This window comes from Phyllostomus hastatus, unplaced genomic scaffold, assembly GCF_019186645.2.
Source record: "Phyllostomus hastatus isolate PE091 unplaced genomic scaffold, TTU_PhHast_1.1 phas_scaffold_1224, whole genome shotgun sequence".
Lineage (NCBI taxonomy): Eukaryota > Metazoa > Chordata > Mammalia > Chiroptera > Phyllostomidae > Phyllostomus > Phyllostomus hastatus.
Window position 1 is genome coordinate 2,266,258 of NW_025334008.1, and position 16,209 is coordinate 2,282,466.

Below are 16,209 nucleotides of genomic sequence, written 5' to 3' on the forward strand. Positions count from 1 at the left end.
CTTCCCATTTCTCCCCACTGTGATCTGCATTGTTATTCTCCTTGAAAAATATACAGGTCCCTAGTGGGGGTAAAGGGCTATTTCAGCATACCTTTGATTTGTACTTGTGTGTAATAACAATGAAGCCATTTATTGTCTTGTGGAGTTACTGTCCATTTGTATTCATCTGGAAGACAGTTTTTTCAAGTCCTTTGCCCATTTTTAATGGGGTTGCTTGACTTTTTGTTGTTGAATTGTAGAAATGTTTTTTGTTTAAGTTACATTGTAAATTGATTTTAGAAACAGGGGAAGGGAGACATAGTGAGAGAGAAAAACATCAAATGTTGTTACACTTATTTATGGATTCATTGGTTGCCTCTTGTATGTGCCCTGACCAGGGATCGAACTCACAACCTTGGCACTTTGGGATGACACTCTAATCAAATGAACCACCAGCCAGGACTGTAAGAGTTCTTCATATGTGCTGGATAATAAGCCTTATCAGATCTAGGATTATCAAATATTTCTCCCATTGAATGGGTTGGCTTTTCACTTGCTCCATAGAGTTAATTAATGAACACAGTGGTTTATTTTGAGGAATCCCAAACTAGGCCTTATATTTTCTGTCCCACTGCAGGGGGCCAGGGCAGGGTCAGCGGTTAAGGCACAGGTGGTCAGTCCCCAGTCTATGGATGCAGGAAAGCCTGGAAGACGACCTCCAGGTTCCCAGTGGATACAAAGGACACAGGATTGCCATTGAGCAGGTGACTCCCTCCTTGTCTCTCTTTCCTGCAGGGAAATCAGGACCCAGGGCAATGGTGGTGCTGGTGTCCATTGTGGAAGCAGCTGTCAAGACCCTTCTCCTCCTTCTCTGCCTCATCAGCCTCATGTGAGCTGGGCCCTAGTAGGGAGGGAGGGGAGAGGAGGGCAAGGGGCCCATGGCTGAGTGCAGGGCCTGGACCCAGGACACTGATGAATAAGGGGAGGTGCTGGCAAAAGCTGAAGTGGTGGCAGGTGAGGACTCCACATGGAAAGCCATTGTGAGTGTCCAGGATAGGAAGAATCTTCAGTGCTCAAGATAATTGTCGGGGTCAGATCTGCCATCCCTGAAGTTACTTCCCTCTCTATCCCTTGAGAAAGAGACAGGGTATTGGGTCTGCTGCCTACTCCACCCTGATCCAACCAGACTGGAAAACCCAGGTCTCTTCTCACAGAGTCAGGTACCACAGGAGGAAGGTGATGAGGCCCACAAGAGGCATGAGAGACGCAAACACAGCATCCAGTTAATGCCTCAGGTGAGTGACCCAGGATTCTCACCACCCAACATTCCAGTGACACCATCTCCAGGGTGGTCCCTGGGATTCCTCTGCTCAGAATGGTTACAGCTGAATTGCCACCTTCCTCCCCAAACCCACTTCTTTATAGGGTCGTAGTCACACAGATGACACAGTGCCCTCCCTTCCTTCTTTGTGATACAATAAATCACTAAGTGTTGTCCACCCTTCCTTCTTATCACAGCTCAGCTGAATGTCCATCTCCTCCCCATCCTACCCTGGTCATTCTTGGGGCCTCATCTCTTCCTGGGTCTCTCAACCCAACAAAGTCCTGCCTCCAAATCTATCCCCAGCTCAGCCCTCCCAAATCTGTTTGCAGACACCTATCCTCCACATCCCACACATTTTGAACAGCAATGTTTCTTCTCTGTTCCTGGGGTTGAGGGACAAACTCCACAAGCTGGATTTGAGGGCTGGTGTGGCCTGTGCCCTGCTGGGCTATCCACTAGGTTCCATCCTCTTCCAGACTCTCACACCATCTCTGCACCAGCATGACAAGTGCCATTGTGACTCTGAGACTTTGAACATGTAATTCCTTTGGCAGAAATGCCCTTCCCTTCTGATTCCTACATCTCCAAGTGTGTGTGTAATTATTATGTGGTTTTGAACAAAATAAAAGTTATTTGGTTACTTATAGCCTCTTTAGTAGTATGACTCAACACCTACTGTGTTCCAGCTTTTTTGTAGGTCCTTGAGATGCAACTGTGGACCCAACGTCAAAATCCATGTTATCCATCATCTGTCATTCTGGAAATAAGAGGATAGAATTTAAATCACTGAAGATAATACAACACTGAACCAGAGAAGGGAGGGACCCTCTCTGTGTTTCAGGGAGCAGAGAGGGGTTTTGAGGGGGATGTTAACTCTGAGAAGCCACCTCATGACCCCCAGGGGACATCACTGAGAGCGCTGGCATGAATGATGGAGATGAGGAAGTGTCAGGACTGGAGATGGGACACGTGTGTCAGTGTGAGAAGGTGGCAGTGGTGAGGGAGGACAGGCTCTGGTGGTCTACAGAGAGGAGAAGACACAAGAAAACACATCTTTACTGGGTCTCAGTGGTTGGTGGGAAAGGTGTGAAGATGTGATTGGAGCAGGATCAGCAGAATATTGGAGGCAGGAATATGGGATCCCAGGGTCCAGAAAACCCTCTGGGAAGTTTGTCTGCAAAGAGGAACAGAAGAGTAAATATGGTGAAGGAGGTCCTTTCTCGATTCTTTCTCTGCTTTTTCCCAGAGGTGCCCCATTTTCCTGCCTGTGTTGTTTTCCTGAGGCTATTGAAGCAATTTACAACACCCTCATTGTCTTTTTTTGTAAAGTTTTATTCTCTTGGTCCTTGGGGCCAGAAGTTCATGGAGGAAGTAAAATACCTTCTCAGTCTGCTTTTCTAAGTTCTTGTATGAGGCCCCTGGGTGGCCCACAGTGGAGCTCCAGCTGGCATGGACAAAAAAGAGGTCTCCAACATTGTACCTTTTTTTTGAAAATGTAGATTTTATTATTATTCCATATATCAGGACAACACACCTGGGAGACAAGTACCACCATTTATTGCTCCCACTTCCCAAGAGGCAGGGGGAAAGCCACACTACAGGGCCAGACAGGGCAGCTCCGGGGCCGGTCAGACACAGACAGAAGGGGAGAGGGGGACACGTGGGCATATCCTTGATGGAGGGTCCCCTGGGGGAGGGGAGGGGAGGCAGGGGAAGCAGGCTTGGGCCTGGCTGGTTTGAATAATGTTTGTGGGCTCTAGGTGCAGGGGCTGCCTCTTGTTGCCTGGTTCCTGGTTCTGGTGGGATTAGGGCAGGAGGGGAAGGGGCTGGGGTGGAAGAGCTCTGTAAAGGGGATGGTGGGAGTTGTACCCTTTGGACTGGCTTGATTGCCGTGTGCCTGTCATGTCTGCAGGCAAGTTCTTCCCTATCTCTAGCCATTGCCCAGTTCTGGCAGGGACAGTTTCCCTAGGGGAACAAGGCCCCTGGTGTCATAACAAAGAAGGATGTGGTTAATACTCCCACAACACACTTCTGCTGGATCTGCACCTCGCCACTGGTCTTCTTGCCCCTGACACCCAATCAGAGACCTGTCTCTGTCCCTCCCAGTCCTCCACCAGCTCCCCTTGCACCAAGGCTCTGCAAAGCTTGTCCGTGCTTGTTCTGAACACAGCTTAGCACAGCCATTCTCTTCTGCTGAGCTCCCCTCTTAGCCCTTATCCTGCTGATGCCCCACTCCACCCACCCCGCCAGTCACCTCTCCACTTCTCCTCCCTGCATGCATGTTAGCATTGCTTCTGTGAAACAGCACTTCCCCATCCCACCCAAGTCCAAAATGCACTGAGCTGCCAAGGCCCAGGCCACTTGGTCTGGCATTTGAGGCTGGAAAACCAGGGTCACCTTCAGTGCTTCCTGCCCCCCACACTCGCCTGCTCAGTTGAATCTCAGCATCTCCTGCTGTCTCTTCCCGCCCTGTCACAAGCCTGCATCACCTGCCTGGTTCCTGCTCACCCTCCAAGCTCTGGCTCTCACTTGTGCATTGAAATCTGACCAATGAGGGCACTGCGATGAGATCTGTGAGCATATGATTCACAGCACCCGAGCACTGATCTTTTCTTTCAGCAAATACCTCCCACCTGTCAACTGTTCTGGGGGCTTGGGTAATATCCGTATTTTTACAAATTATTACGTTATTGATGTAAAATACCCCTCCTGAAAATGCTCTCCTTTGCTTGCTGATGACCACCTTCTCACTGTGTCCTTTCATGGCCTTTTCTGTGTGTCCATGCATTTCTGGTGCCTCTTCTTCTTATGAAGACTTAAGTCATTTTGGGTCCTGCCATAATGACCCCATTAAAAATTGTGTCCTTCTCCAAAGTCCTGAATGATGAGTACAGGTCCATTGGGAGTTAGAGCTACAACAAGTGAATATGGGGTCACAGGTCAGTCCACATGACAGAGTGTGAGGGGAACAGCAATGAATTTAGTAGGAAACAGTTGGGCTCTGGATGCATATTGAAAGTAGAGTCAACCAGATTTGCACTTGGAGCTGATTTGCCAATGGAATGTGGGGTATACTTGGGGTGAGAGCAAAGAGAGCTCATGGGCTCTACCTCACAGGTGCCATTGGTGTCAGAGGTGACTCCATGGAATTCATAGATGTCCAGTGATACTATAGTGGTCCACAGGTAGTCATAGATGTCCATAAATGTCCACAGACACCAAGAAAGGCTCCCGTGTGGTTACCCTAGGTAACTTTAACGACTGAATTACCATTTCCCAAAATGGCCATCTCTCAGCAGGAGTATAGTTTCAGAGGGGAAACCTTGCTTCAGTTACCATCAGTTTAAGGTGCTTCTGAAATGTTTGCCTGAGGGTGGCAAACAGATGGTCAGAGTCCAGAGCTCAGGAGGGGGCAGGTGGGAAGTACGGAGATGTGGGGATCCTGCACTCAAGGCCTGATAGTGGATGACACCACCGAGATGAGATGGGGTCTGCAGACAGAGCTCTGAGATCCTCCCTACCCCAGTGTTTAGAGTCAGGGAGACATGGTGGACACAGAAAGGAGACCATTGAAGAAAAATGAGTGCCTGGAACAGTGTGGGAATGGGTCCTGGTGGCCAGAAGGCAGTGAAACTTTGAGGGGGAGAGATTGCCCGAGTTTGCTCAGATGCTAGTAAATAGGGTGAGACAGAGTCTGGGAAATGGCCATTCAGACTGAGCTGAGTGGTGTCAGAGCTGCTGTGGACAAACACGGGTCTGGTGCCCAGGAGGAGGCAGATGTCCTGGTTGGAGTGAGTTCAAGAGAGACTGGAGAAGAGGAAGTGCAAGGCCTCTTGAGAAATGTTGTAGTTCACTCGACAACCAAGAAAAGAGTGACAACCTGGCCTTGTGATTGACATTTGATGTGGCAGTGAGGGGGTTGATCTTGTGGGATGGAGCCCCGATGTGTGGGGTTGGACAAACTTCAAGTAGACAGTGTCAGAGTTCAGCCCTGTTGTAGGCCACTCAGCTGGTATCAGAGAATTGCTCGGTGTAACAGCAAAGGAGAGACACACAGAAAGAGAAGTCGATTTTTATAAACCCCTTCCACTGTATCCAGGGCCTGGCACATAGGAGACCCCCAAGAGCCCAAGGGTCATGTTCCCAAACCATAGACTTGTGGCCTTGAGAGGCACCCAGCTTCTTTGAGACTTAGTTTCTTTCTTTGTAAAATAATTATATTTTCCACAGTCTGTGTGCTTGTTGAGTAGAACTGGTAGCAATCTATAAGAACCATGTTTGTTGGATTACTGAGACATGAGAACTTGAGAAATATTTCATAACGCTTGTAGGGTGGCTCTACTCATTGAAATATCATGCCATACATGAAAGTTTTGAGAGTTCAATCCCTGGTCAGGGCACATACCTAGGATGCAGGTTTGATCCTCAATCAGAGCTTGTACAGGAGGCAGCCCATTGATGTTCTCTCTCACATCAATGTTTCTCTCTCTCTCTCTCTGATGCATGCACACACACACACACACATCAATAAACATATCCCCAGGTAAAGGTTAAAAATAGGTATATAATAAAAGATTGGAAAAATGAACAAAAGTCCTGTCACAATCAAATTCACTTCAGGGGACCCTCCCCACCCCACAAACTCTCTGCTCTGACCTTCTTTGCTCTCCCCACAGGGTCGCCACACGAAGCCCACATCAGTCAGCCCCGCTGACCCTACACACTCTACAGTGGACAGCCCGACCTTGGAAACAGAGCCAGAGGTGTATTACACATCCATCAGCTTTCAGAAATGAATCCTCCTCAGAAAAGAACCCACACAACACACACAGAGATAAGGACCTAGTAGGAAGCCAGCGTGTCCATTTGGGAAGGCTCATTCTTGAAGACTTAACATCCCCATGGGCAAGGAATGCATAAACCACTGTACATGCATTTCCTGCTGTGTTGAAACTGTCTTAGGCACTGCAATCAGAGGGACCTAGGGTCAAGTTCATGCTCTTCCATTTATTATGTATATGACAGCCCATGAGCCATCTTACCCATCTGTGTCTCAATTCTCTGCTTTGTGATTGGGTGTAAGAAGCTCCACCTCACAGGGTTGCTTGAGGATTGAATAAAAGTCCATATGCAGAACACCCAGCAGAGGTCCTGGTGCACTGTGAGACTGAGTGACATTTCACTCAGAGGCTGGGTGTCTGTCCTGTCCCTGATACCACATCTGCAACATGTCAGCCTTGCTCTTTACTCAAATCCCTCCTGTGGGTTTCCTTCCATCATCTCTCTCCACTCCTGAATCTCCCCTTTCCATCCTGCCTGCCTGCCACTAGTCCTGCTGTGAGCAGAACCACGTATTGACATTCATAGAATTTCCTAAAACTCAGAGATGACCAAAGTCAATATACTGTTCTACCTCCTCAGCCCGGAGGAGCACTTTACAAGGCTTCAACTTGTTGTTCTAGGTCAGGAGTCAGGAGAAAAATGTTGTGAGAGGGACAAAATCTGAAAAATTTGAAAGCAAATTTTTGGGCTTAGCAAGCTGTATGGTCTCTGTTGCAATGATGCAGTTCTGCTTGGAGGACAAACACGGTCATAAACAATCTGAAAATAAGTTAATGTCACTGTTTCACAACATTTTATTGGGAAATGCAAGCAGCCCCCTGGTTATAGTGTTCTCCCCTCTGTTTGAAGTGATTCTTAATCTCACCTGGTCCACTTCCCTGTCACCATATCCTAAGCTGTCAATCACTCAAGCCAGTCTCTGAGGACCTTTGTTCTGATGTGTTATTCCCTGTCTTTGAGCATCCACATCCCTCCTCCAGGAATGCCCATCACCATGTCATCCTTTGGCTAACACCTTCTTCTCCTTCAATACTACATGTCTTCATTAAGATGGTAGAGGAAAGCCAGATTCCACAATCTTCCTCCTAAAAACCTTCACATTTGCTCATTATTTTCTATGCTCACCCAATGACTTTTTTTTTATTGCTTTGGGAAGAGAGATAGAGGTGATAGAGATAGAGATAGAAATAGAGATAGAGATAGAGATAGAGATTTGTTGCCCTTCCCATCCCAAGCATGGACGAAATTTGCCACCTGGGCACGTGCCTTGACTGCAAATCACACCTGCAATCTTTCAGTCTACAGGATGATGCTCCAGCCACCTAAGCCATGCTGGCCTGGGCAGGATAACTCATATTTAAACTTAAAATCAGTTTAAACAAAAACAGCTCATAATTTTCCTGCAGCACCAAAACCATGATAGGGAAGAAGATGAAACATAAGTTCATAAAGTGACCCCTAAGAACAACTATAGTGTAAAACAATGCCCGATCCCTAAACCCCACTGCCTGGCACCCAGAAGGAACAGCTGAGTCAGACTTGTGTTCATGAGAGTGTCAGGCAGGGTTATGCACATCAATGCGTTGTTGTAACATTAACAATTAATAGGTAGACCTCCAATCCAGAGAGGATGGTGTCGACCCTTGTTCCTTACTACTCCCCTCCACTCACAGCCATACACCTTGTGACTCATGCAAGAGGCCACCAGAAAATTCTGGAGATAAGAAGGTAAACTCATTTAGGAGCCTAAGATGTGAGGGACAATGCAGAGGCAGGGCCCCTCAGTGCCCGCACCCAACAGAAGAGTCATGCTCAACCCACTGTTTCCCAAATGCTGACTGAGAATCAGGAGGCAGCCAGGTAGGCGCCTCCCTCTCCAGGTCTCTCTGACAGTAGCAGCGAGTCCAGCAAGAGGGGTCAGTGGGAGCCAGGAAGTGCCTACTTTTCCTGTCAGGACTGAGAGTATCCTCTCCTGCCCAGAAGCACAGGGTGGGTGGACAGAACTGGAGAAAGGCTCCAGCATAGTGTCTAGTATTCTTGGCCCTGACCCTCACTTTTCTCCTTTGTCAGCTGAGAGGGCTAGCCTCTCACTTTAGATTTCTTGTGTTGGTTTTGTTTGTTTTGTTGCAGCTGGCATGAAGAGAGCTACTTAGAAATCATCCAGAGGGCAGGAAACAGAGACCTGAACAAACACATCCTCCTGCCTGTGGCTCAGCCAGGTGGGATACACATACATCATCCTCAGGATGGACAAGGCTGAGAGTGAGCAAGAAAGGGGGAAGATGGAGCAGAGACAGGAGCCCAGCCCAACGACACCTGATTGTTTGCTCCCCTCCCTTGCACAATTTTCCCCTCCTGGCCCCAAACGGGGACATAAGTGTCTCGGGTCAGACCCTTCTGCAGAGTTGGGAGGCAGGTACCTGAGTTCACCTCGGGACGCGGCTTCAGCACCGTGGACAGTGGCAGCGGCCCTGCCTGTGTCTCCCTGGGCTTCAGTATCTCCTCGTGGATTGAGCGCCCCCTGGAGGCCAACCGTCTACCAGGCCCAGGGCAGAGTGGGAGGGACTGGGTGAGGGTCTGGTGACCTCCTAGGTCAGTAATGCTTGTCATGGGTGTTGGGACCTCCTGGTTGCCCCTCTCCTCAGACGTGACCTCTTTCCCTGTATGGATGTCACCTATGTACTGGATGCCGTGCTAACTCATTAGATGGGAATAATGAAGCCAGACTCGGAGCATCACTGGAAGAGAGCATTCACCACTCAAAGTGGGGTCCTTATGATACTTGACAGCTGTCCCAAGACCTTAGGAGAAATCAGGTTTCCTTCTAGCTTTTTATCTGTCCCCAGCCAGCTGAATACCTTCATGCATGCTTTCTATCTTTCCCCACCCGAGCTGATTGTAACTCTTACAGTACGGGACAGGCTTTCCCTATTTCTGGGGTTTCTCACACTTCTGTCTGCAGCCTTCTGGTCTCTGCCCAGGTGGTCTCAACCTCCCCAGACTCCCAATCCCACTTATGCCCAGATACTTCCTGCAGTTACTCACACAGGCTGGCCTGAGCCTCAGAGTCAAAGAGTCCCAGGAAGTAGAGTAAATAGATTTATATGTTATATAGACTGGTGATAAGGAGTTTGCAGATAAGCAAAGCAGAAAAGTTATATAGAAAATATGGGATGGATTACATTCTTCATGGTGTTGTTTGTGGTTGTCATTTTTGAGAAGCTGAGCTTTCAGTGTGCACACATGCACACTCACCACAGGTGCCTCACAGTCACACCCACCCCTCAGATATGTGCACATAATACACACAGAGACCACAGACACACATATACACACATACACACACAGAGACCACAGACACACATATACACACATACACACAGAGATCAGGGACACACATATACACATATGTACACACAGAGGTAAGGGACACACATATACACACATGCACCCAAAAACACAGACAGACATGCCACAAACATGCAACACTTCTAAAGAACACACACACACACACACACACCAGGTCTCACACCCTGGGTGCTCACAAAGCCAGCTTTGCAGGGAAAGATTCAGGCCTGATGGTCAAGCCAACCAGACCCAACATCCCAGCAGGAGGGAAGGTCTGGGATGCTCATGACCCCAGGTTCCTCTCTGCCATTCCACTCACCTTCCCTGTCAATCTCAGAAGCCACCCTCTGACCATCTGATGTCACCACACCGCTAGTCCCTGAGCTTGTGGTCCACCAGTCTCTGTGGTTTCATCACCCTGCCCCACTGGCCTGTGAGGAAACTACATTTGTGTCCACACTTAGACCAAGCAGAGAGATGGGAGAAGGGAAGGGATGTTCTGAACATCTGTCCTCCTTTTGAAAGACTGAGACCTGAAGCCAGGACAGGTAGAAAGGAAAGTGGACTCACCTGAAAGGAGTGGGTAGGGGGGTGAATAAGCAGGAGGAGAACCAAAATAGGGAGGGAAAAGGGGAGGTGGAGTAAGAGAAAGAGGAGGGGAGGGGGAGGGTCAGGGGAGATATGGAGGAGAGAATGAGGGAGGGGAGGAAGAAGATTCCTTGGATGCTGGAGAGGAGAGGCTGAAGGACTGACTGAAGCAAGTGGGATGCAGCTGTACACCCTCCGTTCCCCACCAGCATCTCTAGCTCTGGTCCTGCTCTGTCAAAAGGGGTGACTTCCCTCCCATACAACCCTGCCCCCCTTTCACCTCCCAGTTCACCTGTGCCATCACCCAGGCCCACCCTCTCTTCCTCCTCAGGTTCCTCCACTGCACCCCACCTTGTGTCAGCCCTAACAAGCCAGGCTGCAACTCTGTCCCTGCCTCCCATCCAGGTCCTCCAGGGTCTGCCTCACCTCCACACAGCCCCTCAAGAACACCCTGCTCCAGAGATGAGAGGCAGGAACCCAGGGTGCAGGCGCAGTGATGGGGCTCTCCAGCAGAGGGAGCAGCCTGAACAAGCCCAGGTGGATGGTCCTGCCCTGGGGAAGGAGGAGCAGGGTGGCTGGGCTGAAGCTGCAGCCCTGCAGAATGCAGAGCAGGTGGTGGAGGAGCAGAGGAGTTACCTCACAGGGTTTCTTCCTGTTACTGAGTCATTCCCTTTCATCTCCTCCTCCCACCTGCAGAGTGGCCCATCCTACAGACCTACCCCATGTGGACAGTATCACGGTGGTCTGGGCCAGGCTGCTCCCCACACTTTACTTGTAGGAACACCTTCTTGACAACCTCCTGTGTTCCCTGGCTCCAGCTGTCATAACACAATGCCGCCACTAGGGGGTGAAAACCACAGAAATTCAAATTCTCACAGTTCTGGAGACAGAAAGTTCAACATCCAGGAGGTGGTAGGACTGGAACCTTCTGAGGGCTCTCTGCTTGGCTTGCAGATGGTTCTTCCCCTGTGGTCTCTTCTCTGCACCTATCTGTGCCCTAAACTCTCCTTATAAGGACACCAGTCCTATTGGATGAGGGTCTACCCTAGTGACTTCATTCTATCTTAATTCCCCTAAAACACCCGTCTCCAAAACAACTCACATTCAGCAGTAGTGGGGGTCACGACATGAACAGATGTATTTTGGGGATGACACAATTCAGCCCACAGCATCTCGTGATCCTGGACGTCCGACTGTGCACAGGGCAGTGAGGCCTTTCCCGAGGCAGCACACTGAGCATGGAGGAGCCAGGCTGCAGCCCAGGTGGTCTGGCTGCACAGCCCACACCCCTAACCCCACCCTGCAGATCTCAACTGAGGAAGCCCAGGGCAGAGCTGGCCATCAGGGGATGTCCACCAAGGGCCAGACTCAGAGGGACCACTGAGGATTGGGCAGGTCCAGCACCTGCACTTACCTAGGGTTCTCCCACAGAAGATGAGGGTTGAGGACTGTGATGCCTCCTGTGACAGATGAGGAAAGTGAGGCTTGGAGGGCAGAAGAGCCAGGCCCCCCTGAGTCCAAAGGCACACTGTGCTGCCATCTTGCTCTGAATCAACACCAGGGATCCCTCAGTGGCGGGCTCTAAGCCAGCCAGCAAGCTGGGGACAACCTGTGGGGTCACAAGCTGCTCACCACTTGGGTGGCCTGATCCTGTCCTCCCTGGCCATTTTCACCTGGAAGATCACTATTGACTGCCCAGAGCAAGTGGGTTTCCTACACACCCTGGGTTGTGCTCCCACCAACACGCCCTGGACCACTGGGAGCTGGCATAGCCTGGGGCCCCTCTGCCTCCCCGGGTGTGAGGGTCACTCTCAGCGACAGGGACAAAGGCTTCCACTGTCCCCACTTTGACTCCACGCCCCTGAGGTAGTAGATGCTCTGGTGGGCTGTGTGTTCATTCCTTCATCCACCAACACCTGTCTCACCTGGAGGACTATGTCACATTTCATGCCTTCTGTTCCCCTCTGACCGTCCTGAGTCCCACTCCCAGGAGGCTGATCCTGAGTACTGTAGAGAAGCTGTGCCTGCTTTCTTGTTTGAACAGTAGTGCCAGAGGGAGGGGCGAGGACAGGGAGCCAGACATATTGGGCCGGGTCCTCCTCAGCATATGGGGCCCTCATGGGGACCCTATGTGAACAGTGGAAGAACTTATTCTCCAAGGGCCAGGCCAGCTCCACCACACAGGCTGCCCACTTCCTCCTCCCTCATCATCACCTTTCTCCCTTCCCCCTGGCTTCCTGTTGGGGCTTCCTCTCAGTCCTGTGACACAGAGACCCTGACACTTACCCTAGAGATGCTGTGGCTGCTGCTGCTGGCACTGTTGTGGGCAGGTGAGTGCCCTAGGGGAGAGTGTGTGGGCTGGGGTGGAGGCTGTGACTGACTGGTCTTTCCATGCAGGGTCCCTGGCTGAGGATGGAGGATTTCGGCTGCAAGTGCAGGGGTCTGTGATGGTGCAGGAGGGCCAGTGCATCTTCGTGCCCTGCACTGTGATCTATCCCAAGATAGGCTGGACTGAGTCTGACATAGCTCATGGCTACTGGTTCCTGGAAGGGGCCAAGTCAGGCGAGGATGATCTTGTGGCCACAAACAACCCCAATCGCAAAGTGAGGGACCAGACCAGGGTCTGATTCATCCTCGTTGGGGACCCCCGGACCTACAACTGCTCCCTGCACATCAGAGATGCACAGAAAAGGGACACAGGGAGATACTTCTTTAGGGTGGAGCGAGGGTCCTGTGTGAAAGAGAATTACAAAAACAACATGCTCTCTGTTCATGTGACAGAAAAGAAATTGGGTCAAGGTGAGGACACATGGCTGGGTCCTGAGGTCTCCTGGGCTGGGAAGGGACCTGATTCTCCTCATACTGGGAAGGACTCAGGGGGACTGATGGGAACTGGATCCAGGGGTTAACCTGGAACAGAGGCTGCAGTTTAGGGCACACTCAGGGATCCCACCTCCAGGGCCTCAGTATCTATATCTCTCTTCTCCAGATCTGGTGCCTGACATCCACATCCAGGGGACCCTGGAGTCTGGACACCCCGTATTACCTGTACAGTGTCATGGGCCTGTGACAGAGAGACACCACCCATCTTCTCCTGGACGGGAACCAACCTTGCACCCCTGGGTCCCAGGACTCCCAACTTCTCAGTGCTCACCCTCACACCAGGGCCCCAGCAGCATGGCACCAACCTCACCTGTCGAGTGGCCTTGCCAGGTAGTGAGATCAGGGAGAGGATCGTCCAGCTCAACCTGACCTGTGAGTACCCAGTCAGCACACTGGGTCCCTGAGGGTGGAAAGAGTGGGGGGCCCCCTGACTTTCATGTGAAAGTGAGTAGGAGCACACCTGTGCCAGGAGGGCCCTGGAGTCTTGGGGAGGAGACAGGCTCCTGTGATCCCTCTCCTATTTCTCTCCACAGACCCCCCACAGCTGCAGGGACCCTCCTGCTCCTGGGAGGATGAGGGTCTCCACTGCACCTGCTCCTCTTGAGCCCAGCCAGCCCCCTCCCTGTGCTGGTGGCTGGGGGAGGCCCTGCTGGAGGGGAACCACAGCAATGCCTCCCACACGGTCACCTTCCACTCAGCAGAGCCCTGGGTCAACAGCTCCCTGAGCATCCGTGGGGAGCTTATATCCAACCTCAGGCTGGGATGTGAGGCCCAGAATGCCCATGGGAAAGAGACAGTGACTGTCCTGCTGCTGCCAGGTCAGGTGTGAGGGGGGAAGCCCAGGGAGGGGTACACAGGGCTGGACCCTAGAAGACACTGAGTGGGAGGGAAAGTGGCCTGACACTGGGCAAAGGGGCACTGGATCCCATGCCCCTCGGACATTGGCTGGAAAGGGGCTGGGGGAACTGGAGGCTGCAGTCACATGAAGGGGTGGGGGACAAAGAAATCCTTCATGGGAGTGGTCAAACTTTTCACCATGGATTCGAGAAGATGGGATGCTCAGAATCCTGCCTAAGGAAAGAGGAGCTCACCCCAGGTGTCTTATCTCTGCAGGGCGACCAGGATATAGGACAGGAGTGATTCAGGGGGTTGTTGGTGGAGCTGGTGCCTCAGCCCTGCTGGCTGTCTGCCTCGGCCTCATCATGTGAGTGGGTGGTGGCCTCAGGGTAGGCAAAGGCCTCAAGAGGTGGAGGTGGTGGTATGTGGGGGCGGGGGATGCAAAGAATCTCCAAACCTCAAAGCCCAGAGTTGTGACAAGGTGATATATCTGGGAAGAGCACCACTAGTTGAGGCAGAATCAGGAAGTCAGCCTCCTGGCACCTTGGCCAGGTGCACTGTGTTCCCAACACCTGGCTGCAGCTGTCTGGGAGGAGGGACGTGTGTTCCTGTCCTGGTCCCTGAAGCCAGGGAGCAGCCTCCACACCTGCATCTGTAAGCCCTGCCAGGCCCCCAGGTGCAAGCCCACTGAGCTGAAAGGCCCTGTCTCTCTCCTCAGACTGAGGATCTGCAGGAAGAAATGGGCAGAGAAGGCAGAGAGCCAGGAAGGCATCTCCCAGGTGAGTGTCAAGGGCCACGTTCCACCCAATGTCCCTGTGATGAACACAGGTGTTCCTCCTCTGCCCCCAAACTTGGCCCTCCCCCAGGTTTCCTGGCACAGCCCCTCAGATCTTAGAACTGTCCTCTCCCACATCCCCCAGAGCCTATCATTGGCCAAGTCCTGTCCCATTTCCCTTGTAGCAACGCCCTTCTCCTTTGCTTCCTGTCCTGCTGACCCCCCAGCCACTTCCTGGGGTCCCTGATTCCACCTCCCCTCCCTGAACATTCCCCACACAGCTGTCCTGCTCCCATCATTAACATCAGCGAGTTCAACAGAAACATGATACGAACAATGTTTATAACTTACCACTTCCTAGGAGTGGTATCCAAAAAGTAGGAAGGAACACGAGATCAGCTTTTCTGTAAAATGGGATAACATTCATATCCATGGAGACAGGTCATAAGGATTACATGAGATTAGAATAAGAACAAGCTTTTATGCTTAAAATTTATTAATGGTACAAATCGGTAAATGAATGAATGAGTGAGTGGATGAATGAGTGTGTGAGTGAATCCTCAGGAAATGGATGTGAAAAGGACAAATGAATAAGTCCCTCAAGCCCCAAGTGCCCCTCTCTAGACCCGAAACCCACCTTGTATGCATTTCTCTCCTCTGACTCAGGGTCACCTGAGTGCACCCTCCTCCCACCAGCTGCCCCCAGTGCCGGCCACCTCCCCCTCAGAGCATGAGCTCCACTATGCTGCTCTCAGTTTCCACAACATGAAACCACACAACACTCAGGCCCAGGAGACTCTGTACTCTGAGGTCAAGATCCAGAAATGATGGAGCACCCCCATCTGCAGAAGCTGGCTGGAGCCCAGAAAAGGCATCTCCGAAAGGAAAGGTGTGTCAAGGCCCGATTCTTAAACAGGTAACAGCCCTCTGAGCCAAAGGTCATGAATGGAAACATGAAGTTCCTTCGAGTGGCTGAAGTGGCAGAGATTCCTGGGTTTGAATCCAGGCTCAGCTACTTACTGAGGGTATCCAGCAGGCAAATCACTTTACCTCTGCGTGCCTCATTTTCCTGCTCTGTAACATGGGGGATAATTTGATGACCTACATTGTTAAGTGAGAAAACAAGCACCATTGGCATTAAGGACGTTGTTGTGTATGAAGTTTACCTCAAGTCAGAGGGAGATGTCACTTTTGTCTCTGTCTCTATCCTCTGCCTGGTTGATGATTTTAAGAACTTGTATTATCTTCAATGGGTGGAGAGGAACTTGTATTATTTTAAAATATTTGCATTTGTAAATGTAACTCCTTGGCAGGAGAAGATATTTCCCAATACATATATGTAACAAAGGATTCGTCCAGAGTAAATAAAGACTGTGTAAAGATCTTCCAAAAATCAGTGAGGAAAAGGCAGACAACCCGAGAGAAAAAACGGGGTATTCCAGGGGCCAACATACACGTGGGAAGGCTGCAGGCTTCAGCAGCGATCAGGGAACTGCAAATAGAAACTGCAGTGCTCTGCCACCACACAGCCACCACACTGGTGAAAATAATACAAAGAATATAAAAAGTACCAGGTGTTGAGAACACTGCACTGAGTGAAAAAAGAGCCAGTCACAGAAAGACAGACACTGTG

The 16,209-nt window shown here is 50.9% G+C and overlaps 1 protein-coding gene across 1 annotated transcript; it reads left to right on the forward strand.

Annotated features, from left to right (window-relative positions):
- The first annotated feature begins 794 nt into the window (after window positions 1-794).
- LOC123830228 (sialic acid-binding Ig-like lectin 5) lies at window positions 795-15,404 on the forward strand. Its single transcript, XM_045856228.1, is given in 10 exon segments — window positions 795-868; window positions 1,166-1,274; window positions 12,339-12,411; window positions 12,479-12,874; window positions 13,071-13,118; window positions 13,121-13,336; window positions 13,498-13,782; window positions 14,078-14,168; window positions 14,520-14,580; window positions 15,273-15,404. Coding segments are annotated over 10 exon segments (1,485 nt in total).
- The last annotated feature ends 805 nt before the right edge of the window (window positions 15,405-16,209 follow it).